Genomic DNA, 27,307 nt, shown 5'->3' with positions numbered 1-27,307 from the left:
ATGAAATAACTTTAACTAGAGACAAAAATGAACCACAGAAAAATGAAGTTCTTGTATGGCCATATCTAGGTATTATTTCCGACAAAATTACTCGATGTTTCAAGGATACAAAGTTATACACCAGTTACAGAAGCACTAACAATCTAAACCAATTGTTGAGACACGTACCATGAAAATCAGAGCCATTTTTGCAATCAGGAATCTAGAAAATTAACTGTGAAGAATACCCAAAATTTTATATTGGACAAACAGGAAGAAAATTTAGTACATGATTTAAAGAGCACATGACAATAAGTGACAATAACTCATCCACACCCATAAAAGACACCAACCATGAAATACCTAATATAAATGAGTCACTTCAAATATTACATAAGTTACAGAATGGAAAAGTCGTGGATGTAATGGAAGAAATTGAAATTTACATACATCTAAAAGATCAGTCAGGCAGAGTTTTAAATGAGCAAAAAGACCTGTGAAATGGGAATTTCCTAGATAACTTTCTACCAGTTGTAGGGCGAAGTGTTACCGAAGCATAGAATGTAAACTTATCACTACACTCATTAATAAATATGACTGTAATACGAAACATCACGCAACCATGAAGCAGTTTTTGCTAGACTCTTGTGGTTCTCAGTACTATTTCATTTTGGAATACTGTCATAAATGTGATATATAAGATCTTTGTGCCAACTATTCAAAAATGACATGCTCCTACAATAACAGAACACATATTTACAAGTTATTTTAAAGAAATTACGTACAGTCATATTTACACCAATGATGGTCGATAAATATAACTGAGAACAAAAGCATATGCAGGTTAAGTAGCAAAATTCTGTAAAATAAATCCAATCTACCTAGGTTATGTATGTTATATATAAGAGCCTTGCAACAAATGCTCGAAACTAATGTGCTCCTACAATAATGTGAACACTTGGAACTAATTTATGAGCATAACATAGTGTCGTAGGAGCAACAACGTATGTAACATAATATGTTACCAAAAAATCATCCATAAAGTAAGTTATAATGTGCCTAGTATATCTGCAGATATGACTTGTTCCTGCATCAAAATCACAAGAGTCACTGATGTATCCAATGTATGTAACTTCCGTTTTAGATACTTGAAAATGGCCTAAGGCTGAAATTGTACAATCATACAGGAAATAAAGAAAATGGCAGCCGAAGGTTTCAAGAAATCATTTAAAAAATTTATCACAGCTGTGGACCCTATTGCATTGAAAATTGGTATACGTCAGCTTGCAGTACACAGAGTGACAAGATGCCTGTTCGTCTCTCATTGTACTAAAATGTCTAAGAATTTCGACTGTCCTTCCTTCTCCATCTCGACAGTGAACCGGATGTTCAGATGTATGTTGTTTATGTGTTGCATGAATTGTTTGAGAGCTTCTGAGCCATGTGGCCAGATCATAAATTTATCGACACCATAACGATAATATAAGGATGGACAGAGGGGAGCCGAATTTAATGCACATTCCTCAAAATTCTCCATAAAAAATGATTTAGACAACGGAGAGACCCTCGCTATACCATCCATCATTTCATAAAATTTACTACCATACAGGAAGTAGATGGTTATCATCACATGCTGGAACAACTTTATAGTTTCAGGAGAAGAAAGATCCGCCAGCATTTTCAGAGTGTCCTCCACAGGAACTTTTGTGAACAGCGATACCACATCCAGGCTGACTAAAATGTCATTTGGACCAACTCTAATCTGTTTGATTTTCTTAATGAACTTCTGGGAGTTCTTGATGTACTGTTCATAACGGCCAACTATAGGAGTCATCAACTTTGTTAGTTATTTGGCCGGCTTGTAGGTAGGAGAACCAATTGCCCTGACAATAAGTCTCAAGGGAACATTATCCTGGTGGATCTTCCGTAGTTCATACAACCTTGGAGGTCTAGGAGCTCAGACTTTGAGAGTTTCTGTAATATCATCTGGTATACCAGAATTCTTCAGTAACTCCATAGTTTTTGTGCTGTACGTCAAAGTTGTATTCTGTTTAAGACATTTGTATGTACTTTTCTCCAATGGTGATGTAATTTTGCTATGATATTCGGTAGTATTAAGCACGATGGTGGCATTTCCTTTGTCAGCTGATAATATGACAAGATCTTATCTCCTCGAAGTAAATGGAGCCCTCTCTCTCCTCTCTACTGATATTTGATTTGGGAGGCATAGCTGAGGCTAAAAAGTGACTGATAATAAGTTTCACTTTGTTGGTGTCCTGTGCAAGATGTCGCACTGCTTATTCTATTCCACTGATATGATCCGCGATGGGCATAGTATGTGGTGTAGGAGCAAAATTCGAACCTGTATTAAGGTCCGAGATGGTTCCTTTGTTCAAGCTCTTGTCTGACAAGCACAGTGCGTGCTATTTCATGCGATGACTCTGGTCTTGAGCAAGATTTTCAAATTTCATTACTTGTTTAGCCGATGTATTGCTAAGATGAGCTCTTTGATGAGCAACCGTCATTATATCGACCCACTCCTAGTCAGAAGGCAAGAGAACTGTAGATAACAAAAGGTGGCAACTATATAAACTGTGTGCATTAAAATCCAGTTTGTACCTTATGTGTCGTAACGTTTCTTTGACAATCGGCCGGCTGGTCTTTTGTAATATATTCTTCATTCCAACCAACTTGATATGGTGTTTAAACACAGCAAACTTAGGAACAATATCCTTATCATGACATGTTGCAGAAATGCCAAATTCTCCACAACTGTGCATATTTGACACAAAGCTTCTCCAGTTGACAAACCTGGTATGCGATGTCCTCCCCGTAGAGGAAAGTAATGAGAATGATAGCTTTTGTGAGACCCTGATATGTAATACATTCTCGGTTTTCTTGCCACATCAATTCGGGATAAAATCTCGAGCTTTCGACAGTAGCCTCCATCGTCATCGTGAGGAGCAACTGACTGTTTTCACAGCTGCTGTGGTGGCCTTATATAGCCTGTGGACAGCTTCCGATTGGGTGGCTTGTGATTGGTTGGTGACTACATACTGCTGTCGCAGACGGTGTCCTTGTCTGCGAAGCACCACCACTTCCTTGGGAATGTAAACACTGCAAGGAATGTCTCTGCTGCTTCTCTGCATCAAGCACTCGTTTCCATGCACTTCTCAGATAATATCCATTGTCACGGTTAAAGTTCTTCTCACCCATTCTTATTTCAACAGCCCCCTTAATAACAGAACCCCAGTATGTGCAGGCATGAGACAAAATTTTTGTTTCGTCAAACAGAATTTGTTTGTTAGTGAGGCTGTGCTCTGCAATTGTTGATTTCTCTAGTTCTCTTTGTTTAATATGTTTTTGGTTTTCTGCACAGCAGTCGGGAAACTGTACAAATGGTTTGAGCTATATAATTGCTTCCACACTCACGGGAATTTATATCATCTGCTGTAAGTGTGGAAGCAGTTATATAGGTCAGACCATTCATACCATTTCTGACTGCTGTGTAGAACACTGACGGCATATTAAAAATGAGGAACTAGAGAAATTGGCAGTTGCGGAGCACAGCCTCGCTAATAAACATAAAATTCTGTTTGATGAAATAAAAATTTTGTCCCATGCCTCCACACGATTACAAATTTATATAAAAATTTCGTAATACTACTTTTCGATCTCATGCTTGAGAAGCTGGTGCATATGAATGAAATGTGAAACTATTTCCTAACATATAGCTTTTTGCTTGTAATAGGCCTAATAGGCATTTTATATTGGCACTTTGTGAATTATATTCTGTCGTGTTATAAAAATGGCCATTTGTGCCAAAACAATGTAGTTTATTTGGTGTGTATTACAAAATTGCTCCAATATTAGAAAGGTATCTTTTGTTTTATCTAGCAGACAGTGACAAAATAGACGTAATCAGATCAACAAACCACACCAGTCTTGAGTATTATTTGTGTTAACAGACCATGTAGCGAATCGTTTGATGAGGTAATAGATTCTTTCGCAGAAAGGAAAGCATGCCATGTAAAGCTGTAGCAAGATTAGAGAGAAAAAAATGCTAGGCGCTAAGGATTGAAGAAATGTGTACTTTCTTACTTGTCTCTTTTCTTTATTGGTTTTATGTATTCTATATTTAATTTTATGTCACACAAAACAGCAAGTTATTGGCTAATAGGCAATAAAGAGTGCAGATTTTCTGAAGAGTTCTTGTTCTCCCGATTACAAATAATCCCATCTGCTATTAATTGCGAGATTTTTTTTAAAGAGGGGCAGGCTGTCAAACTGGCCGACTGAGAGCAGGAGAGGCACCACAAGACATTGTAGTATACACGTTTCAGTTCCCCAGAGCGAAATACAGTGACGTGCGATAGAAGAATGCTTTATGAAGAGGCGTGGCACTGCACTTTGGCACACTTAAGACTAAATAACATATCTTACATTTCCTCAAACACATATGTTTTAGGTTTCAGACTTTTCAGAAAGATGTGCGCTACAATATGAATATATTTTTGAAAATTCGATTTTTTTAAGTATTGACCCGGTTCGCAGATATCGTAGATCCGAGGCTGATGTGCAGAGCAGTCTGAGTTATAGTGGATAGTGTCCATGTGACCTATGTTTACATTTAGCAATTTTGCTGTTTCCCCTTTGTTTACTCTCACATCAAATGAAAACAAAACAGGTATCTGTGGCCAGGAGCTATCAAGTGAATTAAAATACGTTCACATAATTACAGAAGGCTAAAATATGTCATTAGTTTCAGATTTTATTTTATTTCCACCTTTCTGACTGTCAAGCATTAATTGCCTTGCAGAACAGTTTAGTTATTTTTGTCTGTTTGCTAAAGAAATTCGACTTTTATTAACCTGCAGAGGCAGTCAATTTATTTGAAACGAAATGTTTAATTCCACAGTACTGGCTAGTTTCAACTGTCGCTGCATTTCAAGTGCACGTTTTCATCTTCTAGCACATATGGCATTATGCCATAATAAAGAACCAAACATGATATAATACAGTACTGGTGCTCCAAGAAAATTTACATCCCGAAAACCGCACCGAAAAGCTTAATATCAGGCCGAGGTCTACTTGATTGGGAATCTGTACATATGAATGTGCACTTTAAGTATGCACTTTAAATGTGCATATTTTATTATGGTTCACGAAATTCCGATGCTCTTGGAGTATCCTCTGATGTCATGTTTCTTTTATGACATAACGTATGATCTTTCAATGTTTTACATGTACGTACATACGATCTTCCTACGTTATGGTAGCTGCGCAAGTGTGGTGGCGCCTGTTATCTGCGCTCTGTGGCAACTGCTAAAACAAACCTGTTTCTAACAGGTAGCGAGAAAATATTGCGAATGGTGGTTTGAAAAGCGTTACTTTCAAAGTAAATATCCTTTTACGTAAGTTGAACTATGTGTGAGAATGTACCGTGAATTTCTTCAATCACAAAGCGTTTGACTCTCATTTAAAAAATCAGTTCTTTGGTGATGAGCCATTTAGAAGCATTTCGAACCATGAAGATCAGACATTTGTCATTATTAAAAATTTTACTGGCACATTTGTGTGATTCTTAAAGTGTAACATGCGCAAAAACTGTCAACATTATATGCGAAATCTCAGCTTCTCTTGCAGCTTATTAACCTTAGAAACCAATATTATATGTGAAAGCTTTGCTTTTCTTGTAGCAACACTATGTATATTAATTTAAACTATTAACTTTCCCTGTTTGTGTGTTCGTGCTACGTAACAGTGATGTTGCTGTTGGCTGACTACATCACATGTCCTATCCTCTGAATATCTGCTGTTATCGGCTGCCCAGATCACATGACATGAGCCATGACTGGCTTATAGAAACGCTTTGCAATCTCGATTTCAATGATTCGGGAAGTAACATGCAGTGTTTGGTGGAATTCCAATGTATACATTCGTAATATGAAAATACGCAATGTACATGTTGCTGCACATAAAAGATATTTCCAAAACGTGTCTTTTTCTCTGAGTTTCGTTTTCTAAAGTGCCGGGATATTCTACGCCCGTGTATAAAACCTTAACCATTCATAGGTTTGATAAGGGAAAATATACTGTCATTAACATGGAAAAAGTGGGTTTTCACCAGGGAGAAAGTGTATTTTTAACTGAGAAAAATCCGGGAATATTTCTTCCTTGTCCATGTATACACCCTGTCATAACTACTATAACCTTTTTTTTTTATTATTATTTTAAGAATTTTGTGGTGTTGTGAGGACCATACTCGTATTATCATAGGTAGTAGTGACTTTTGAATGTCAAATCTGTAAACAAATATGTGGTACTGATGTTGGATTCACATGGCACCATCATATGCCAACTTATTTATGGGCCATCTGGAGGATTCCCTCCTATCCAGTCAACAACTAAAACCTCTTGTCTGGTTCAGATTCATTGGTGAGATTTTCAAGGTCTGGACTCGCAGCAAGGACAACCTTTGCTCTTTCCTCCATAACCTCAACACCTACTCCCGAAGCCGCTCCACCTGGTCATTCTCAACTCATCAAGCCACCTTCCTAGATGTTGATCTCCACCTCTCAGCTGACTCTGCAAGTACATCTGCCATTTCAAGTGTACCAATCACCTGTACTTCCACTTTTACAGCTGTCTCCCACTGCATGTCATCCATGGAGCTGCATCTGCAGTGAAAAGCAGATTTATCGAAATACAGACACCAGTATACATGTTAACCAGCCGCCAACTAGTACTCCTCTGATCACCCAGTCCACCTTGGCCTTCAGAAGCTCCACCACGTCCTCCACCAGGGCTTTGACTACCTCTTGTCATGCCTTGAAATGAGGGGTCTCACCCCAAATAGTTTTCCAGCCACCCACAGACTACTGAATAGCCTTGTCCATTCTTGTTCCAAACCTACTCCCAATCCTGTACTCCACAAATCACTCCCCTGTGGTTGGACCAGGTTCAAATCTATCCCATACACCCACCTAACACACCCAGTCACAGTCTAATCACAGGCATTTCCTACCCAATGAAAGACAAGGCCACATGTGGAAGCAGCCATGTTATACCATGTATATCAGCTTTGCTGATATTACTGTACAGCATTCTATGTAGATATGACAAGTAACCAACTGTATGCTCGCACGAATGGCCACCAGTAAATGTGGCAAACTGCAAACTTGACCATCCAGGTCCCGAATGTGCTGCACAACACTACACGATTGACTTCAACAGCTGCTACACACTGCAGTCCATATCTTGCATTCTCACAGTCCCTCTGGCCTAAACCTGTGCTAAGTTGTTCCCACTGCCTCACCTTATCTTTTCCCTTCACTCTTCTGTGTTTTTTTTTTCCAACATATCTCCCCCCCCCTCCATGCAGGCTCACTCTCTTTTTACCCTCCTTTTCTGTCCCCTCCCTTTCTCCCTGTAACATCTCCACCTTCCTCTGTTCTTTTCCCCCTCCCTCTTTCTATATCTCTTTCTACCCTCTGTGCTGCTTCCATCTTGTTGTGAAATCACTGTCCAACTATCTCCCTCTTCACTGCTACCCCTCTGTGTGTTCTTCCCTGTCCCACTGCCCACCTCCATCAGCTCAGGCAACTGCTTTCTATTACTGATTATTTATAATCAGTCTTGCCATGGCCACAAGAGAGTGCTTTGGGTTGACGAGAGAGTGCTTTGGGTGTCTGTGTAGCTGGTGTGTGAATTTGTGTACTTCTTTTTTTAAAAAAGTGCAAGAGCTTGAAAGCTATAAGTGAGTAGTTACCCCCCCCCCCCCCCCCCTTATATATAATTTACACTTGTTTTAAATCTAAAAAAAACTGTTTTTAATCTTTTATTTGCCAAACATACAATTTGGAATTTTTGAGTATGTCAAAACATAATTACTTGTAAACGCAGATAATGCTTATAATGTTATAGATTGTACAGTCTCATGATATCATTAGGTGTGTACATTTTAAATCCACCTGATTTGTACTTTTATAATTTGAAATTCTCTCTCTGTAACATAATATAAGCTTTGTACTCTGTCTGTACTTATATGTATATAAACATTGTTTTTCATCTTCTGTTATGTACGTTGTGTATGTACATCTAACATACTTACAGCAGTTTTCAGAACCATTTGAAAATAGCGTAATATAAAGACCGAAACTGGCAGTGGACTGTATAAGGTCCTACCCAGCAACTGAAACGGGTTTTCAGTAATTAAACAAACACTTCAGAATCAGCACATTGAAAAACATAATAATTTTTCATTTAATTAAGGAGTTAAGTTAAAAAAAGTGTTTATTATACCCAATTTCTATTTGTACAGTCTGATTTGCTCTACTTGCCAAATAAGCTGTATTCCTATATTGCAGTACACTGTATTGCTATAGTATTGTTGTTAGGCTTATCCATGAAATATCCCCGAGTTGTTGGTATGTACTTGTACATACCTTGAAGAAAAGTGGATTCTTACTAGATAACAGAAAATTTTTTTACAACATTGGGATCTAGTCATCCAGGAGGAGCTCATTGTTGTCTGTAAAGCCACATTGCCTGCATTAAAATGCTTGCTAAATAACGTCATACTGTGCAATATGCTTTAAATGTCAGTTACAGATGTGAGAATTTCTTTTCTCAAAGATCGGTTTATTTTTTGTCTTCTATTCAAATTCATTCATTCCTCATAGATTTGGGGTGTATATTGAGAGGACCTCAAGCAGGGGAAATGGGACACGAGTCCTGAGTGTATGATGAGATAGTTGGAGAGGCACGTTTCCTGTTGCCACATGTATTGTCACGAATAAAATTGATAGGCAGTGATTTACAGTCTAAGCACAACAATTTATTTATGAGTCACAGAATTTATACAACACAAGAGTTCACAACAAGTCATCTTAGGAACCAGCATTACTAAATCAGAGATATAATGTCTTTGACTATATCTGTTTCCAACATCCTTCCCACCCTGTCCAAGCTCCAGGGAGATAATCAACTGAAGTGGACATGCTGTCCACTGTCCTTCTAACGTACGCAGTATTATCATCCTTATTTTATTCTCTCTCTCCTATACACATCTTACTATATTCCCATTCCTCAAGACACGTTCTGGGTGTCTGTTATCTGGAATCAAAACCAGGTCAGAAGTCAAAACATCTTGCAGATGTGCCTCTAACTTTGTGAACTTTACTAAACTACGTGTTATATTCCTTGAGCCATCTTTTCCAAATGTTGTCTGCTAGTTTCTGCCGTAGTTTAAATTCTTTGGTCACATTGTGTTTGGTGATAGGTTCTGGTCCAGTGGGCACATTTAATAGTCCTCCAGGCACCAGAAAGTGTGCCAGTGTCAGCAGTTCTGTTCCATCTCCTAGAGAGAGTTTACTGTATCGTCGGTACTAACAATGGCAGTGTAGAATTGTTCTGCAGTTAATCTTGATTGTCCCAACATTTTATGTAATCATTGCTTGACAGTGCCCACCACCTCTCCCACCAGCATTCCCACCAAGACACCCATGTTGCAGTGAACTTCCTGGTGATTCCCTTTTTGGCAAGGAAATGATGGATCTCTGAGGAGAATAAATTCCATAGTTCTTACAGTTTTATGTTGGCGGCGTGAAAGGCCTTCACATTGCTGGTGTAGAAGGTATACAGAAATCCATGTCTACTTGCAAACCTTTGTAAAGCCATCAAAAATGTGTCATTATTCATATTGGAACAGAATTTTAAATGTACTGCACATGTTGTTGCACAAGTCAGTAGTGTTATATAGGCCTTGTCCATGTTCATGCCTACCTTGATGTCAAGAGGACCTGATGTCGAGAGGATCTACAAGTGTCTGTGCCAGTGCCAGTAAAAGGCTTGGATGGTTTCATTCAATCTGTAGATGGAGGGGCTTCAGCTTGTTGTCCTCTTGGAGTCTTCATGATCTTGCAGGGTAGAAATGTATTTAAGACCTTCTTAATGGTTTGAAGGTCTTTAAATATCCAAAATTCTTTCCAAAGTTTGGGTAACACAATTGGGACACCAAGATGATGAAGAACAATATGTGTTTGAAAGGTGAGAAGCCTCATGAAGTGATGTCATTTCTCACTGGTGAGGCCTGAAAACTATAATCTACCTCCCAGATGAAGGAATCCATCTTCAGTGAAAGGATCAAAGGTCCAGTTTTAGCATCTTGCAGCATAGGGTTACCATTTTGGAGTGTGTGGTTTTCCGGTGTGAAATGTTGATGTTGAACCATTTTGATTGTATAAGTGTGTGCATTTGTGAATTCAGCTGCTGTCACCTCTCCATATAGTTATCTTTTTGGCAAATCTTATGTGTGAAGCAAAGGATCCGGCCTGTTGTATGAATTAGTCATCAATAAGAACTGAATTTGGAAATGTCTATGAGGCTTGGAGGTGCAGTTTGTATCATCACATGTTTTAAGTTTTTTTCCTCTTTTCTGGGAGGTCATGACACACATTTGGAGTGCCAGATGGCCAGCATTCTTCTCAGTGTACAAGCCATGGTGGTCCTTTCACGAAACATGCTTGGATTGGATTTGATTGCCGAAAAGTCCTTTTGTTTTAGGTGATCTGTTGGGTTATCATGTGCAGAGCACTGTCTCCACTGACCAGACAACGTATATGTATGAATATCTGTCGCGCTGTTACAGATGAAAGTCTTCCATCGACTAGCATCCAGCCTTAGGTGACAGTAGAGTCAGTCCACAACACTGCGTGAGTAATGCTGTATCCTGCTACTGCACAGATATATCTTAGTAATTATGGTCCCAAAAGTGCACCTAAAAGTTTGAGATGTAGCAGTATTATCATTTTGGCAGGTACAAGTCTGTTCTTGCTAGAGGCTAAGTGAATTGTTGTGTTGCCTTGTAAAACACTGTGAGTGTATAGAGTTGCACCATGTGCTCTTTCCAAAGCGACACGAAGTATGTGAATCTGAACATTGTGAATTTTTAGCAGTTGATGTCCGTCACCGGACACAAATGCATGGCAGTGAAGATAAAGTGGACACCCAAGTGTTCCATTGCATTGCCAGAGTGTTCATTCTTGTCAATTCTTGTCAATTTCCCTACACCACATTACTTGGCATAATACTTTTGCCATGTTTGACACAGGAGAGAATAGTTCTAGTGGGTCGTAAAATTTAGCTACAGTCTTTAATATTTTCCTTTTGGTAGTAGGTCCATCAGGTAATTTTTCTGACATCATCTGTGTTAATGTAGAGGCTGTCAGTTGCCATGTTTCAGTATATGACTATAAACTGAGTATCTGTAATAATGTCTCACCCTTCAGTTCTTCATATATTGTGTAACTGATTTGAAGTAGTGGCCTATTTTGCTAATTGAAAATCCAGTAACTTCATGAGGGCCGTTAGGTTATAGTACACAGCAATGGTTTCACTGTCGTGAACTGCACCAAATCAAAGTCATCTATGAAACCATTGGTGGCTAGTATCTGTGCGGCAAAAAGAAATGCAGTCTCATGTCTAGAAGCATGTTCTTTCAGTGTTTCCGAAAGCAAGAATGGACTTCATGTCAAGCCGAACGGAAGTCTAGTGAAACAGTAACTCATTACTTTGTTCATGGTACGGTAGTTTCTGTGGCTATAATAAAAAAACACTGTACCATAGAAATCGTTATATCCCTTTAATCTTTGTGCAAGACAAGTTACAGGAATGTTTGCGTGACATTGCTAATAATAGCCATGCGACGTGTTCGGAACTGTAACAGAACGACAAGTATTTCTGGCAGAAGCTTTGATCCCAACTCTAATATGTTGTTGATCTCATGAGAAGATGCATCGAAAATGACTCTCCACATTATTTTACCCAGTTTCTCCTTTTTTAACTGCTTGATGCAGGAGGTAAAACATAGTGTTACTTGCTCTTCAGGAGCGAGCGAGCTCTACATGCTTCTTGGTAATGTAGTCCAATATAAGACAGTAGTAAGTGCCCCTTAAGGAATTATTGCTAAGATGTCTTTTATATAAACTACGAAATCTGCTTTCTATGTTCAGTTGGTTAGTAGTTTGTAGAATAATATTTTGTTTCTTTGGTAGACGAACGACTCACCAGTGATCACGTACAAGATAAGGTGCCTGAAATTTTTGGAGGAGGAGAGACTCTTTATTGATCTTTACTGTATCGTGATGCATAGCTATGCCAGTTGTCTTTAGATCCCAGAACAGTCTCAAGTAGTCACCACGTGGGCCTGAAGTAGAAAGTTAACAACAGCTAAATTCTCACAGACAGCACAACTGCTCCCACTGAAAATCCAACTGAATATGCTGGGAAACAGAGCAATGGATTTAGAAATGTGGATCAAAAGACTATCAGTAACAATCTTCCAGTACTTACCACTACCAATTAAAAGCTCAGTGGGCATATCTTCTTGACAATCTGCCTACAAATCGGCAAACTGCAGTGTGTAGGCATGTGACATGTTCTTATTGTCTTGTGGGACTCTAGGCTGAGCCATGAAGCTCACTTTCGTACACTCTAATATAAGTTTACACTCTGATATAAGTTTATAGTGGAGATGCTGAGTCGCAGATAGGCACAACAAAAAGACTCTCACAATTAAAGCTTTCGGGCATTAAGACTTTCGTGAACAAGACACACACACACACACACACACACACACACACTACTGCAGTCTCAGGCAACTGAAACCACACTGTTAGTGAGCCTATTGTGATGAAGGCCTTAATGGCCAAAAGCTTGTGAGAGTATTTTTGTGGTGCCTGTTTGCAACTCAGCATCTCCGCTATATGTTGAGTAGCAACTTTCCTTCTCATAATATTGTTACATTCTGTCCTGGATTTTCCTTTGTTTGACTCTGATATAAGTCATAGAATTAGCTCACATACCTCTAATTTTGAAAATGTACGAGATTGGAACGCACAAACATTTAGGTGCCACTGATCAGAGACAGGCAGTCTCAGATCTTCTATTAATGACTTTGCTATGAAGGATGCTTGGCTTTGTTGTCTAGCACACATTGAGTAAGTTTATTTACTCCTGTCGGTCCTACGATAATCACTTAACTGTTTGCAAGAATGTGAAGATTGCATAGTTGCATTTATTTTACCAACTGAAGTGATATTGCTCTGTCCTGCTGGGGTCTTACAAGTCGTACCTTTGATGCTTATCTACTTGTAATACAGTATTTTGCAGTTAGCACAAAATACCCTACCCTTCTTCCCACAACTTGACACTTTGTCCTCAATCTATACATGGAAAACATCTGTTATTACTTTTAAATTTCTGTTTTCATTCAGTGATGTCAGTAATTTCATCACATTCTTGGACCCAGTGGACTTGTTCTTCACAAAAGTCAGAAAATGGACTGGTAATTTTTGTTTCCCTTGGGTAACGTGTGTTTCTGATCAGTGCGAACATGAAGGGCTGCAGCCTTGAGAGTGTAAGTCAACGTTTTATTGTCATAGTGGGGCTTCTGTGAAGTAAGTGCTGCGTCCATTTCCAGCCCTGTAAATTCCTTCAACTGAATTGTGTCGCCTTCTGAATGACACGAATAAGCCAGTGTCAGCAGATATTATTAGGAAATGATCAATGGAACATGTAACTAACTAACTAACTAACTAACTAAAAAAGTTCTGTGGATTTTTGGTGCTAGTACACAACCATAAGCATCGACACCTTTGCTGAGTGCTCACAAAGCTTGGATATGATCATTGAAATTGATAAATTTAGAATTAAGTGAGTCTGCATTGGGATAGTGTATGGATTTAATTGATTTCGAATAATCTAGGTGAGCGTGTATAATTCTGTTTTTATCGCCATAGTGTGCTGTAGGAGTGTCTTGGTTTCTTCACATGTGTCAGAGATCTCAGCGAAACCATCAACTATAAATACTGTGGCTCCACTTCTAAGCAGCAATGCAAAAATATGTTTATGAATGGTGGATATCGTGGGATCATGATTGATTAATTGCTGGAACTGTTCCCAACAAGGAGCTGAAGTCTCGACAGCTCCAGAAAATATCCCAAGTTCTTTAGTGGGCAGTCTGATATTAGGTGGGGGAATAACTGAAGTGATGGTTTTAGCAGGTTGTCTTATTATTGATGGTGGTGTGAGTTATGGAATTCATCAGTTTCCCTTCTATCCCCTGTGACGTGCATAATAGCACACTTGGCTGAATCTATATATTCATCACATTTTGACATATCAGCAGCATAACCAGCAGCATCAATATGATCATGTATTTTGTTATCAAGACCTGTTAGTGTGCACAGTAGTTCCTGTAATTGATCTTTAGAATATTCATAATCTTCAGTGGGGGCTGTGTCTTTAAAGTTGTTCATTTTGTTCAAAATGTGTGTAATATTAGCTCCTCGTTCTCGCCTGTGCTCTTTTCAGGTGCTTGTCACTGGTTGTTGGTATCAGTGTTCCCTGTGTCAGACATCATGAAGTGGCTACAGTTGTCCAAGTGGGTTGTCGTAGCTTGTAATTTCATAAACAACTAATGGATGGCAGGACCAGGCATAAAACAATTTACAAGTGAAATGTAAAATTTGACAGTCCATTAAAGTGCCAAACAATCAGCTGCAGTAGCAGTACAGAGCACAATAATGGAACCAATTTGATTTGCAAATGGCACTATAAAATTTGTAGCACAACAATTCAGTTGACCTTTGCATGCGGGTGGTTGTCGTTGGAAGTATTTGTTGGCTAGCACGACATATCACTGCAGTCAGCCCCTTGAGGTGTTTGGCACATGAAGTCACTTCAAAAAATTGTGGTGTAATGGCAGCAGTCATAGAAATCTTCCTTGGTTTCGGCATCAGTTTTTATGTCATGAATGACATTAGTAGGCAGTGATTTTCAGTCCAACATAACACTTTATTTACCAGTCACAGAACATACATCTTCAAAATGAGCATTTCCGATTTAGAAATATAAATGTCCATGAATATATGTATCCAACATGTGCTATTATAAGTAGATACATTGATAGTCCAAGTGTGTTTCTGCCATCAGTAGATCGAAGCAGCTGATTGGGTAAGTTACCAGCCTTTGCTACATGGGACACAGTAGCTTCTTCAGGTCTTCTCACAATGATGCAGCCTAGCAAGTTGCATGTTTCTGAAAGAATATTTTGTTTCTCCTCTCCTTCCTCCTCCATCCCCTTTCTCAATGATTTGGTAACTGATATTCAAGAAAGCCAAAATCATTGTAATTCCTGAGAATGATTCATATCATTACAGTTTTAATGATGTAACTGAAAAGTTACCCAAACTTCAAAATATTATAAATATGGATGAAATGGCAGTAATTCAAAACACTCTTGTATTAACAAATTTATGAAAAAGAGTGTATTAGTGAAAAAGTTCTTGATATTGAAGTTATCAGTGGACCCGAAAGGTGTTCAGTATGCAGCAACAAAAATTTTTGATCATTTGCCTAATAGCATAAAATGTCAGGCAAGTAACAAAGTAAATTTTTAAACTAAAATCATTTCTCCTAGACAACTCCTATTTCATTAATTAATTTTTATTTAAAAATTGGTAGCCCATAGAAAAACCTTGTTTGTAAGTGTAGCTGCATGAGTAGGACTAAAAATTATATGTTCATTAATGTTAATGCTAAGGCTGTATATGTCTCCTGTAAACTGACTCATTCCACATAATTTCAACAAAAAAATTGTTCAGATGACCTGTGGAATATTTATCTAACTAATAAGGTTGATGGCACAGTAATAAGGTAAACGGGGTGAGGTTAAGGCCTAAGAGTGCCATGTTCCATCCCACATCTTGCACTGAATTTTTCATAGGTTTGTAGCAGAAATTTTGTGTGTTTGTTTTGACAGAGCCCTTCCAACCCCAAAATTTCCCTCATTATTTTTATGCACCTTTTCTGCATTATTATTACTATTATTATTAACGCTAACAATAATAATATCTATTGAGATAGCAGCTCATTTCTCAATGTTTTTCAGAAACGCTGTGTTGACTTCTATAGAAATGAAAGTGACTTTATAAATTTCTCGGAAAGTTACAGAGGAAACATTAGCTACCTCGATAAGCTTAAGGTAAGTATATAAGTGTCTGTAAGTTCAGTACAAAGTAATTATCTTTTCATGAATAATGTATTAATTTTTGATTTCAGACAACATTATCATCAAAATTCCCACGTGATCAAAGTGATGGCATCCTTTGGAGTTTCATTTGTGACCTTGTGTGCCCTGGGGGAGGAGCTACAGAAAATGGTCTTAGTTTTCTGAATAAATTATTTGGCAGCCCAGAAATTCAAAATAGTAGTCCTGTCCCCTTGGATAAAGTGAACCTCCTAGTTCCCAGCATTCCAATGGCATCCTCGGCTAAATCATCACCTGTTAACTTGGCAGGTGGGAATATGATGATGAGTGCGGACATTGCTGCTGCATTATTTGGAAGCGGAAAGTTTCCATCGCCTACATCTCTCATGGGTTTATCTGCAGAAGCTAGTAGGTCTTTAATTGGATCAAGTGGTATTAGCAACATGTTTATGCCACCTTTGGGTTTTAAAATGGATAATATTAGTTTATTGAAACCTCTTACAAACACAGTTTCTAATCCAGTGGCAAGTACTTCAAAAGCTTCCAGTCCTGTAGCTTCCAGTCCTGTTTCAGACACTAGAAGTGCATCACCAGCAAAGACACCACAGACTGAACCTGTAAATCTGACAGCTGCAGAAAGTACTGAAAAAAATTCTACAATGATAAACATGGAAACAACATGAAACTCCATGTTTTAATTTTAATGTTGTAGTTATTATAGTATTTTAAAACTGTAATTTATATTTAACATTTTCTAAGCAGTTCACTTTCCCAAGTGACAATTTTCTATTTTGTTGACGTGTGATGAGGGATATAGACTATGGACCATTTTGGAATAGTGCAGGTAATGTCTGTACATTATGTACAGGCTGGATAATATGACTGGAAACACTTGTTTGATTTTTGTATTATCGGAATACACTTACTTTCATTGAAGCAACAATTTCCGTGCAGACATTTCTGGTGAAGGAGTTCTTCATGTCTCAGAATCTCCTTTAAGGGATTGTGTGGATAAATTGTGTGTTTATTTTAGAATTACTGGTAGGAGTCAGCCAGCAAAAGTGACCACCTGAGTATTACAGATATGTTTAAACAGGGCTGAGAATTGAGCACAGTCCCTTGTGCTTTACAAGCAGTACTCTTTCTTGTGGAATCAAAGCACTTGACACACATCAACTCAGTAAGTCAGTATGACACTGTGTCTCTCCTTTCTCACCATGTCCATATTGGTCTTCGTTTCCTTTTACTGCCATTGACAACGAGAAACATTTTACTGAAACAAATGTACAGTAATATTTTTATTATACAGTGCCTTTTAAGTTCATGTTGTGTAATACATATGTGATAAAACTGCATGGCTGATGTAAGTTTTGAAAGGCAATATGAGGGAAAAATATGAATTTACTTATGTAGGTTATGTAATAGTGACATTAATGTCATGGGGTTCTTAAAAATTTTGTCTCCATTGTTGTAAATAAAACATTCTTTGCTCTGAATAGGATATTGAAACTGGTTATGTAATATTTATAGTGGGTCAGTATTGGTAAGTGTCTTATTTTGATTTTCTGAGCTGTAAAATCATATGTATTCTCTGATGCATTTGATGATTTACCAGTAACAAAGTGATGGACAGTACAGGATGAATCTATCCCAGCTAGATGGAAAAGTTGCTGTTATGGATCTTCTGGCTCTGTAGACTAAATTATACATGGCTTAATTTTACCTGAGATTATTTTAGAAAATTTGAGTGTGTCCTGAGATGCTACAAGTGTTGTTGTGTAAAGTTAATGCTGATCCCTTTGAGTAGATATGATGATGCTGTAATTTTTGAAACATTGGACCTGGCTTTATACTTTTTGGTGTATGTTGTTTTTCAGGCGTTGGAAAATCCAGGATGGAATGTAACAATATTATTTTTTCATAATTTTCATAATATTGTTATTTCAGACATCGTTTCATCTCTGTACCTAGCAGCAGACTCATTCTGCTATATTCTAGAAACAGTGGAAATATCCGTTGTAACTGAAGTAATTTCCTACTTCTTAACAACATTGTACCATTTTAGACTTGTATTATTTAGTCTTGTACTATTCAACACAATTTTTCCTGCCTGTGATCAAGACCTTAAATTAGTTGCTTTGTGAATCTGAATAATGTAGTCTTCTGCTCTTTTCCTTTGCTTTATGCAACTTATACCTCACATAATTAGTTTTGAGAATAGTAAGAAAACTTAAAGTAATATATCCTCCAATATTAAGCACTTGGAAAGGTGTGGGATGAGTATAAGACATCTTGAAGTGTGGGAAGTTTAGCACATCACTGAAAATATGCCAACATTACTTGGAAAACTGTGAATGAATAAAAAGATGTGCATCCAAAATATTAAAAATCATACAGTTACTAAGACACATAGATAACAGCAATTGACAAGTCTGTTGTAAATAGACCTGGATACATTAGTGCAAGGTAGCAAAGAAAATTAAATGATAATTCAACATATTACAGAAATAAGTTGCATTTACATAACAGGCCCATTTGTGGGATACCATTGGTTAAGGTATAGGTTGCATTACTAAAATCACAAATTTAACAGTTTCTTTAAACAAAATTTTATCAGGAATATATTAACTATTACAGAAAAAATCCTTTTATATGTTAAGCGGGAGAGGAGAGGGGGCACCTATACAGAACACAATCATTCTTTATATCTCTCTTTAGCTTGAATAACAGCCTCCATACTGAAGAAATGTGGGGGCATCTCATAAGTCTTGCTAGGCACAACTCTAAGCATGTGAAGAATGGCAGGAAATTTTGTTCTGGCAACAGTTGGGATGTTCTCCGGCTCATGTGAAAGCCAGTGGTCATTTCTCCTGTTGATTTTTGTATCTACCATGAAATCTCGTTGGAAAAGAGTCTGATTTGCTCCACTTCATTAATTTCCAATGAACACAGAAGAAAACTGCAGCAGCCAACTTGTTTTGCCCCATCAGTCTTGAAAAGCACGTCTTTACTTTCTGTGTTTGGAGTTTACTTTGAATGTCGTCATTGACAATTCTACTTGTTGTTGGTCAACTTACACCATTAACGATTGCCAGTGATCACAATAAATGCCTGGGATTCTCTAAAATCTGCATTTGACCTCTTTCAAAAACTGCAACAGTTCTCACAGTGCAGACTTTCAAATGGCACTCCCTTGCCAGTACACGGAAATATTTGTTTAAGTGATGTCGAGGCAGATGTTTTGTAGCAATATCGTGAATGGTGTCTTTCCATTAATTAAAGAAGTGAGTTATACCTGTACTGAGAGACCAATTTGAAGGCCTTTGGCAGTCGAGCTTTTTTTTAAAAAATCAGATACAGTACTTTCTTTCAAGGACTCAGGCATTATGAGATTAGGACTGGTTACTCAAAACAGTTGGAGGTGACCTCTGGTGGAAGCAGGGTAGGATGTTTAAATTTGTCCAAATTTTGGTCATGCACCTTGCAGAAGTCAGAAATGTGAGTTCAAGGATTATGTGCTAGAAGTTAAAACATAAAACAATAACTGTGGTAACTTCATCTGAGGAATAAGCTGTAACACAAATAATAGCTTGAAAAAATGAAAGTTGGTGTACAACAGTATTAATGTGAAATAATGACAGTGTTGTCCTAAGTTAGCATTGCCTGTATGGTGCATCCTTTTTCAGCAGACACCACTCAGGTCTTTTTATGTTTGAGGAAAAATCACAATGGAGTATAAGTACAATTACATGATCAGTATTAGAAAGAAGGAAATTTTGGAGCTTGAAAAGGCTGTTACACATATTATTTTTGGCACTTTAGTTGAAGATTAACTTTTACATTTTCTGAAAAGCATTGTTTTGTTTGTAAATCCATAACATATGCTTATCTGAAACTATGTGAATGCATGAAACATTTGTTTGAAAAGATTTCTTTGTGAATGGCAGCGGAAAGGTTTTCCTTTCATGTGCCAAAAACAGCTGATTAGTGGTGACAGTGAGCATTTTGATTCCCCCCCCCCCCCCCTTCCACTTGCACATGTCAACTTACTGGATGTTTTAGGCAGCTTAACTATGATGCCCACACCTAGTTGTCACACTACAAATGTAAAACTCGCAAAAGTAGAGACTGAACAAGGCGATTTCAGCAGCCGACTCACTGGACTGAGGAGTGTGGTTTAAATCGCTGCATTCCATCATGACCTCAATGTTCAGATAATAAGTTGGTGAATTTAAACTGTCCTGTAGTATGTGAGAATTTGTCAATTCCCAGTTGAACACTAAAATTGTTTTCTAGGTATCGTTCTTGTATAGGTGTTTTCTCTTGTCAGTGTGAAGATCGTGTGAACTGTCTCATGTAAGTTGCTACAAGTAAACAACAGGCTGGGGACGGCTATACAGTATGATATATGAACTCGTTGCTTTCTTGATATGGCTTACAAAAATTCTCTTTTGTCCATCTTGCTTTCTCTGGCATCTGGTTCATTCCATTGCTGCAGAACAAAATTAATTCTTCCTTTTATTCTGTATGTCAGTGTCTGTCTGTTCATTGTATTAGGGAAGTTGTGAAGAAAACTGACTAAGGATAATCATATTTTAAAACTAAAGTGACCAAATATTTTTCCTGTAAGTGACATTTTATTGTGTTGAATGATATCCAGCAAATAAATGGGTTTCTTTTGCTTTGAGTTTTTCTCTTTTTTCTAGAGATTATCATTGATAGACATGCAAGTTACTCAGTAATTCATATGCAGTATCAAAAGTATTCATCATGCTCACCTTTCTTTGGGAGAATTAAGTAGGTTCACTGATATATTTTTTCTTGTGGCTGTGTGAGCTTTTATAAATTTGTTCAGTGTTCTATAAAATGATGGTTCTGGTGATTGTGAACAAAAGGGTTGTCAGCATATCATCTGTTCGAAACAATTATTGAGGTTTAAGAATTAATTTGAATGTAAAATTTGCCACAGAACTGTTTGTTTACCATTTATGCTGAAAAATGGCAGAAACTGTTAAAATAAATATGCATTTCTTAGGTTTGTGTGGACGATTTTACAGAACTTTAAAATTTTTACAGACTGTACTGCATCCATGCTGTGGTACTTCACACACTGAATGAAGATCAGTTAATTTAACTCTCATCACTCTCACCGTAGTCAGTTCTCTATTCTGATGATTGTACAAGCATTGTAGACCTTTAATGCCTTTTTTACCAGTTGTATTATTAATTGTTTCACACAGTAAGTTGTGTGCAGTTAAGGAACATTATTTAGATTTTTGAGCCTATTTAATAAACCCACATATTTTATCTCTGGATCTTCAGCCAATGTTTATTAACAATTTTTCTGACGTTATGTCAGCATGAGTGGGTGGAATTGTTTGAAGTTCACCCTCCGTTTGTGGTGGCTGACAGGAGTTGAGCCCTCTTTCGTAGATTTATGTGCCTGTCGTAAAAATGTGTGAGGGCTCTTCTCTGGTGATTACTGATGTTGTCAGAAAAATTGTTGAACTAACATTGGTCAGAATTTTGAGGCAGAAGACAAGAGGCATCAATAAGTGACCATGAAAGCCTCAACAGTTTTGTACAAATCAGCTGTTAAGATTTTTTTAAAAGTAGACCACACCTGATTAAATCTCATATGATCATGATCTCTTATTCACCTCTCTTATTTCTTCAGTATCTGACTGTAGAAGTTAGCATATAATCTTCCAACGGTCAACATGTTTTTGTCTGGTTACGTTTATGATACTGTTTGGTATTTGCTTATAAGGGGCTGATTGCGTATAGTTTTGAAAATGTAATTGTTTTAATACCCACATAAAATATTTTGCTATTTTTTCATCTTTCCTTCTCAAATTTTCTTAATGACACACTGTATTACCAATTGAAAAAAATCTGGGAAGCAAGTGTGTCTGTAATAGTATTTGTCATGATCAGTTCACTGAAAGTTTTTGCCACATAAAATATCAGGTGCTGTTAGCATGCTGTATCAAATATTTCATAGCTGCTGTTGTTTTGTCATTATACTTTACTGCTAGACTGTCCTGAAAGTTTGCTTTGTCTTCAACATAATTGGCAGGGCAAATGTGAAGTAATTATGAAACAAAATACTTGACATTGTATTGGTTTCAAGAGAAAATTCCTGTTGTGTGTGCCTGTCAATTCAATTAGAAATGCAAGATCTCATACCCACTGAGAATCCTTAAACTCTTTTACCACCTCCTCACTTTTTTTAATCCATGAATAGTGTTATGTCTTCACTCATGTTTCGAATACAGATTGACACAGAAGTCTGTTAACATTTGAAAATTCAGTTCTTCACAGTAAAAACTGACATACGTGCTTGAAATGACAAAGTGTTTTATTGAAACAAAAGAATGTGCACAAAATGACCAACAGGGTGCTTCATATGTTACAAAAGCAGTAATTAACATAACAGTTTGTTTTTAGCAAATATAGTGTTCATTATAACAAATGATCAACATGTTGGTTGTCTTCATCAGCAATACCTGTATTTGAGGGACAATGTTGTGAACAACACTGCACAGCCTATCTTTAGGTAGGTTAGAAATTTCTGTTAGATCTTGTCTTTTAGCATCCCTAATGAGGTCAGGTGATCACGATGGCCTTGCGACTTCCAGTTAACTCCACCACCACTAATCACACAGGTTGAAGTCTGGGAACCTGAGAGGCCAAGCATGGTGGAAGTGGTGGCTCATCATGCAATCTTCATCAAATTGTGTGCCCAAGAAATCTTTCAGGCATGTAGCAATGTGGGTTGGAGTGCCTTCCAGCAGGTATTTATCAGCCAGGCTAGGGATGGTGCAATTTCATAACGTATTGGTGTACCTTGCACCTGTCATGCTGACAGTTTGAAAAGTAGCACCCTGCATTTCCTTGAAGGAAAAGGGTCCAATCACAATTGATGTAAATCCACCCACACGACAACTTTCTCATCATCCTATGGGGTTTCCACAACAGTTCTAGGATTTTTGGTTGCCCAAATTATGCAGTTATGGGTGTTTTTGTCCTTTTGAAGAGGAAATATTTCGGAAAGAGGAATTTCCACCAGGCATAAAATTGTTGTGGCAGTTATAAAGCATTGTTTCACAGATGCAAGGATACATGACTTTCACTGTCTTGAGAGGTACATGATAACTCAGTTTTGTTGCAGCACTATTATGCACTACATGATTTTCATCCTTGTAGTGTGTCACCGGGAAGAGTTAGAAGTCGAGGAAAAAAACACATGATGTGTAATCAGTAATAGTAATAATTTTAAAAATTATTCTTACCTCTTTCTCTGTGTTCTGTCTTATCCAAGAAGTTTGGCTTTCCTTTTTGTACTATTCAAATTGATGACAATGTTCTCATGAAACAGCTGGAAATGTCATTTTGCATTAATTATACTTTTTCAACACCTATAATTTTATATCACAAAACTGAGTGCCAGTTTGTTTATCAATAAAAAAAGGTAATTTTCTTCCTAATGTGAGTTGAAGCATAAGGATTCATTAAGATTTTCAGTTTGAGCATCTTAACTGCAGCCATTTTCTTCTCACTAATTTTGTCTTGTTACTACAAATAAGACCTCAGCATAGACAATTATGTCACAAAAAATCAGTAAGTAATGTTGCCATGTGTGTGTGTTGGTTTGAAAAGATAGTTGCAAGAATGGATAGGAAGCTTGGGGGGGGGGGGGGGGGGAGGGGGGGGGCTTGTGGATGGCAAAATAGTGGAGGGAGGTACAGGCAAGAACTAAGAGCACTCGTGCCCACAGTCACTTTTGCACATCCCTGGTGCAGATGATGAAATACTTGTGTCTCGCTTGTGATCATGAAATTGTGATGCAGGTTGCAATCAAATACCTCACCTTTGTTTACTCTCTGTGTGATGTTTGTGTGCAGAAGCTGAATTTTATTGGAAGACCTTATTCTCTCATTCCATAAGGATTCTCTATAACATGAAAAAAAAGTACAGAAGAAAAGCAATAAACAATTATTGTTATTGTCACTGTCTGTGGAAAGAGAGAGAATGTATGTGTGTGTGCTGTTGGGTTATTCTGATAGAAGTGAAACAATTTTGTATAACACATAATTATATAACTGTATATGAGGACAGATTGCTACTCACCAGATAGAAGAGACTGCAGACAGGCACATAGGAAAGGACGACCCAGTTTTGCCATAACAACAGGAGCAAGTGAAATGAAGGTATTTGTAACAGAAAGAAAGATGCTATTTTACTTCACTTAAATTTCTGAATTGATAAGGAGAATTAGCTTTATTTGTGTCTTGAATATGACTCATTAAGTATCGGTGGTGGCCAGCAGATATTTCATAATTATTGGTTTTGTTACACTGCCTTTATTTTGTTTGTAGTAGCATGTTTCACCGAACTTTAACCAGATAGAAAATTTAAAAAAGAATGCTACTTGAATTAGTATTGTGTGGTGGTTTTTCACATCACCATTTGCTAAAGTAATGATAAAACATGTATTAAGATAGATCACTACTGGGAACAGAAAAAGAGGCAAACGTATCAGGGTGCATCACTGAGTCTGAGAGTGTCCACTAGCTGTTTGCTGGAGGCCTTTGTCTGAAAGCTACCTAGTTATTATCAATTTCTGTTCATCTGTATGCTGTTCAAAGTGGCTTCTAATCAGTGAGTTAGTGGTCTGTCGTATAGCATGGATTTTCCATTGAAAATAATGGTCCAAGTTGAGCTTAGGAAGTAGTCCAAGAATTCTTCCCAGAAATTTACTGAATTATAAAATGTAAACTATTTTCTGAATGAAACAAGCCATCTAATTTAATTATTCTCTTTGTGTAATAAAGTCTCGCATATTAAAGTTTATTGTATTTCATAATGTGTTGAATAATGGTATACATTATGTTGAAGGGTTCTTCCTTTCTTAATTTGAGGAACTTCTGATTTTGAAAACTGATTATGTTTAAATACCAAAATCATGAAACTTCATTTTCTGTCTTATATTTTTGCTTTGGAAATTTGTTCAGTTTTCTGTTAAATATTGCAAATGCCTCATTGTATAAATTGTGTTTGTCTGTGGAATGTTTGCAATTGCTTGTATCATTAAATTTTTTAAAAAATGGTGTGTGTAATGTAGAAGGAAAAATGGTGCCATGCTTGGAAAGAACAACAGCTGGATGAAATTACTATACTTTTTAAAAGATGTATTTCACAGTTGCGTACACATTTCATTTTGGTTGCTATACCTTCCATATTGTGGTATCAAGTCATTTCACTTTGTGTTGTATTCATTCAGCAATTTTTGGAGACCGAAACTGTCCACCAAATTGATGTTAAAACTCCAGTTTTGTTGCTGTCTCTTCAATGTGCCATGTCTAACACACCAATCGACAGCTGCATTCAGTATGCATAAACCATCAGAACTAAACTTATTTCTGTTTGTTGTTTTTTATTTTATCGGTCCTGTGAATATTACTGTTATATAAAGGATATCTTTCATGACAGTTTTAGTGGTTGTGACTATGAAAATATGCTGTGTCCATCATTATAATAATCATACATTTATGTTTTTGTCATTTTTCCTGTTGCAGTGTTACGTTTTATACAGTTTTGTATGTGCTGTAATAAAAGTAATGTGTTTTGTAAGATTCTTTAAAAAAGGTTCATGTTATCTGCCTTCTTCTTTTGACAACCCTAATGAACATTCAAGTAGTTGGATCAAACAGGTAATGCCATATTAATATATTTTCATGATTTATATTGTAATACTGAAGTATGTTAGCAACACTTCCATGTATCAGACTGAATGCATTCAAAACTGGTCATTAAAGACTGTGACACACTACTTTGGCTTCTGCAGTGCCCCAAATATATATTTTTTTCTTTCAAATAGTTATTGTATCCTGATCATATTTACATAAGTACACTATTAACCATATTATACCCAAACCCGGTAACTGGTGTAAGCTGATGTGATTAGTAATGTGTGTACACACCGTTTGCTGTCAATTATGATCATCAGTAATGTGGTGGATGCACGTATTAAAATGCCGTGATGTATGATAGTAAACGGTAACATTTCTGTAATTATGTATAACTTATGCTGAACCACAAGAAAACTGAAGTGTTTGTAAAGAAAATAATATATTGTTTAACTGCTTGCAACCAAGTCAAGCCACAGACAAGCATTGACTAAAAATCTAAGTTCTTTATGTAACCTGAACAAAAGTTCTGGCTTTCAAAGTTTACATCCTAAAAGATTTGTATCACTACAGATGAACAGTAATTACTTGCATGATAAATTTGTTCTCTTCCCTGTACTTGTCAAGTCAAGGAAAGTTTGGACTTCGTTGTTGACAGAAATTGAGGGTCAAACAATAGCAGTGAAGTTTGTTGGAGCCGAGTGTCAAAAGACAAAAGATATCAAAGCTGTGCTGGATACAACGTGCACAAAGATCAGTGCTGAATGAATATAGGTCTGTTACGTGTTTCTGTTTTATGTCAATGTTTTGCGCACATATCTAAACTCAGTCAGCAATGTAAGGAAAAGATAGATTGCTACTTACTGTTAAGATGACACGTTAAGTTGCAGACAGGCATAATTTAAAGACATACATTTGCTTTTGGGCACAGTCTTCATCAGAAAAAGAAGAGAAACTCACACATTCATTCAGACAAGCAAGCACACCACATGCACACGACTGTCTCATATCTGGCAGCTCGGTGTGGGAGTCTTTTAATTCTACCTGTCTGCAACTTAACATGTCATCTTAACGGTAAGTAGCAATCTATTTTTTCCTTGTATTGTTAAAGTTTCAGTTTGCGGATTATACATCTATATTAATCTTAAAACCAGAAAGCAGAAGAAATTCCTGGCTAAATCACGCAGCATAGAAAGTGGTTCAAAGTAAATGGATTACCTCTGAACTTATATCTTAAACCCCTGTGGTACAGCTCAGGATCAATATTCAAAACCCAGGAAATAACTTTAGTCACAAAAATGAAGACATAACAAAAGTTACGTCTATTACATTCCTAGGGTTAAATAGAGTTTAAACTGGAGTACACTTGTTAATTATCTTGTAAGTATATGATTAGATTAGATTTACTTTCATTCCAATTTATCTGTAGTGAGGAGGTCCTCCAGGATGTAGAACATGTCAGAAAAACAACAATACATGAAAAATATTTAAAACTAAAACAAATACACTAATGTACCATTCCACAGGTCCCAAGTGGAATGATTGTCATTTTTTAATGAACACTATATGAGAGTGTCATTTT

The 27,307-nt window shown here is 37.1% G+C and overlaps 1 protein-coding gene across 2 annotated transcripts in view; it reads left to right on the top strand.

Annotated features, from left to right (window-relative positions):
- Positions 1–23,985, top strand: part of LOC126088497 (MPN domain-containing protein) — a 178,711-nt gene extending 154,726 nt beyond the window's left edge. For both annotated transcript variants that reach the window (XM_049906636.1, XM_049906637.1), the window contains 2 exons: positions 15,935–16,027; positions 16,105–23,985. In XM_049906636.1, coding sequence (XP_049762593.1) covers positions 15,935–16,027; positions 16,105–16,716 — 705 coding nt within the window. In that variant the 3' untranslated portion in view covers positions 16,717–23,985. The remainder of the gene's footprint in view (positions 1–15,934; positions 16,028–16,104) is intronic.
- Positions 23,986–27,307: the final 3,322 nt, after the last annotated feature.

The sequence above is a fragment of the Schistocerca cancellata genome, chromosome 6 (genome assembly GCF_023864275.1).
Source record: "Schistocerca cancellata isolate TAMUIC-IGC-003103 chromosome 6, iqSchCanc2.1, whole genome shotgun sequence".
Classification (NCBI taxonomy): domain Eukaryota; kingdom Metazoa; phylum Arthropoda; class Insecta; order Orthoptera; family Acrididae; genus Schistocerca; species Schistocerca cancellata.
This window is presented reverse-complemented; position numbering and strand designations above follow the sequence as displayed.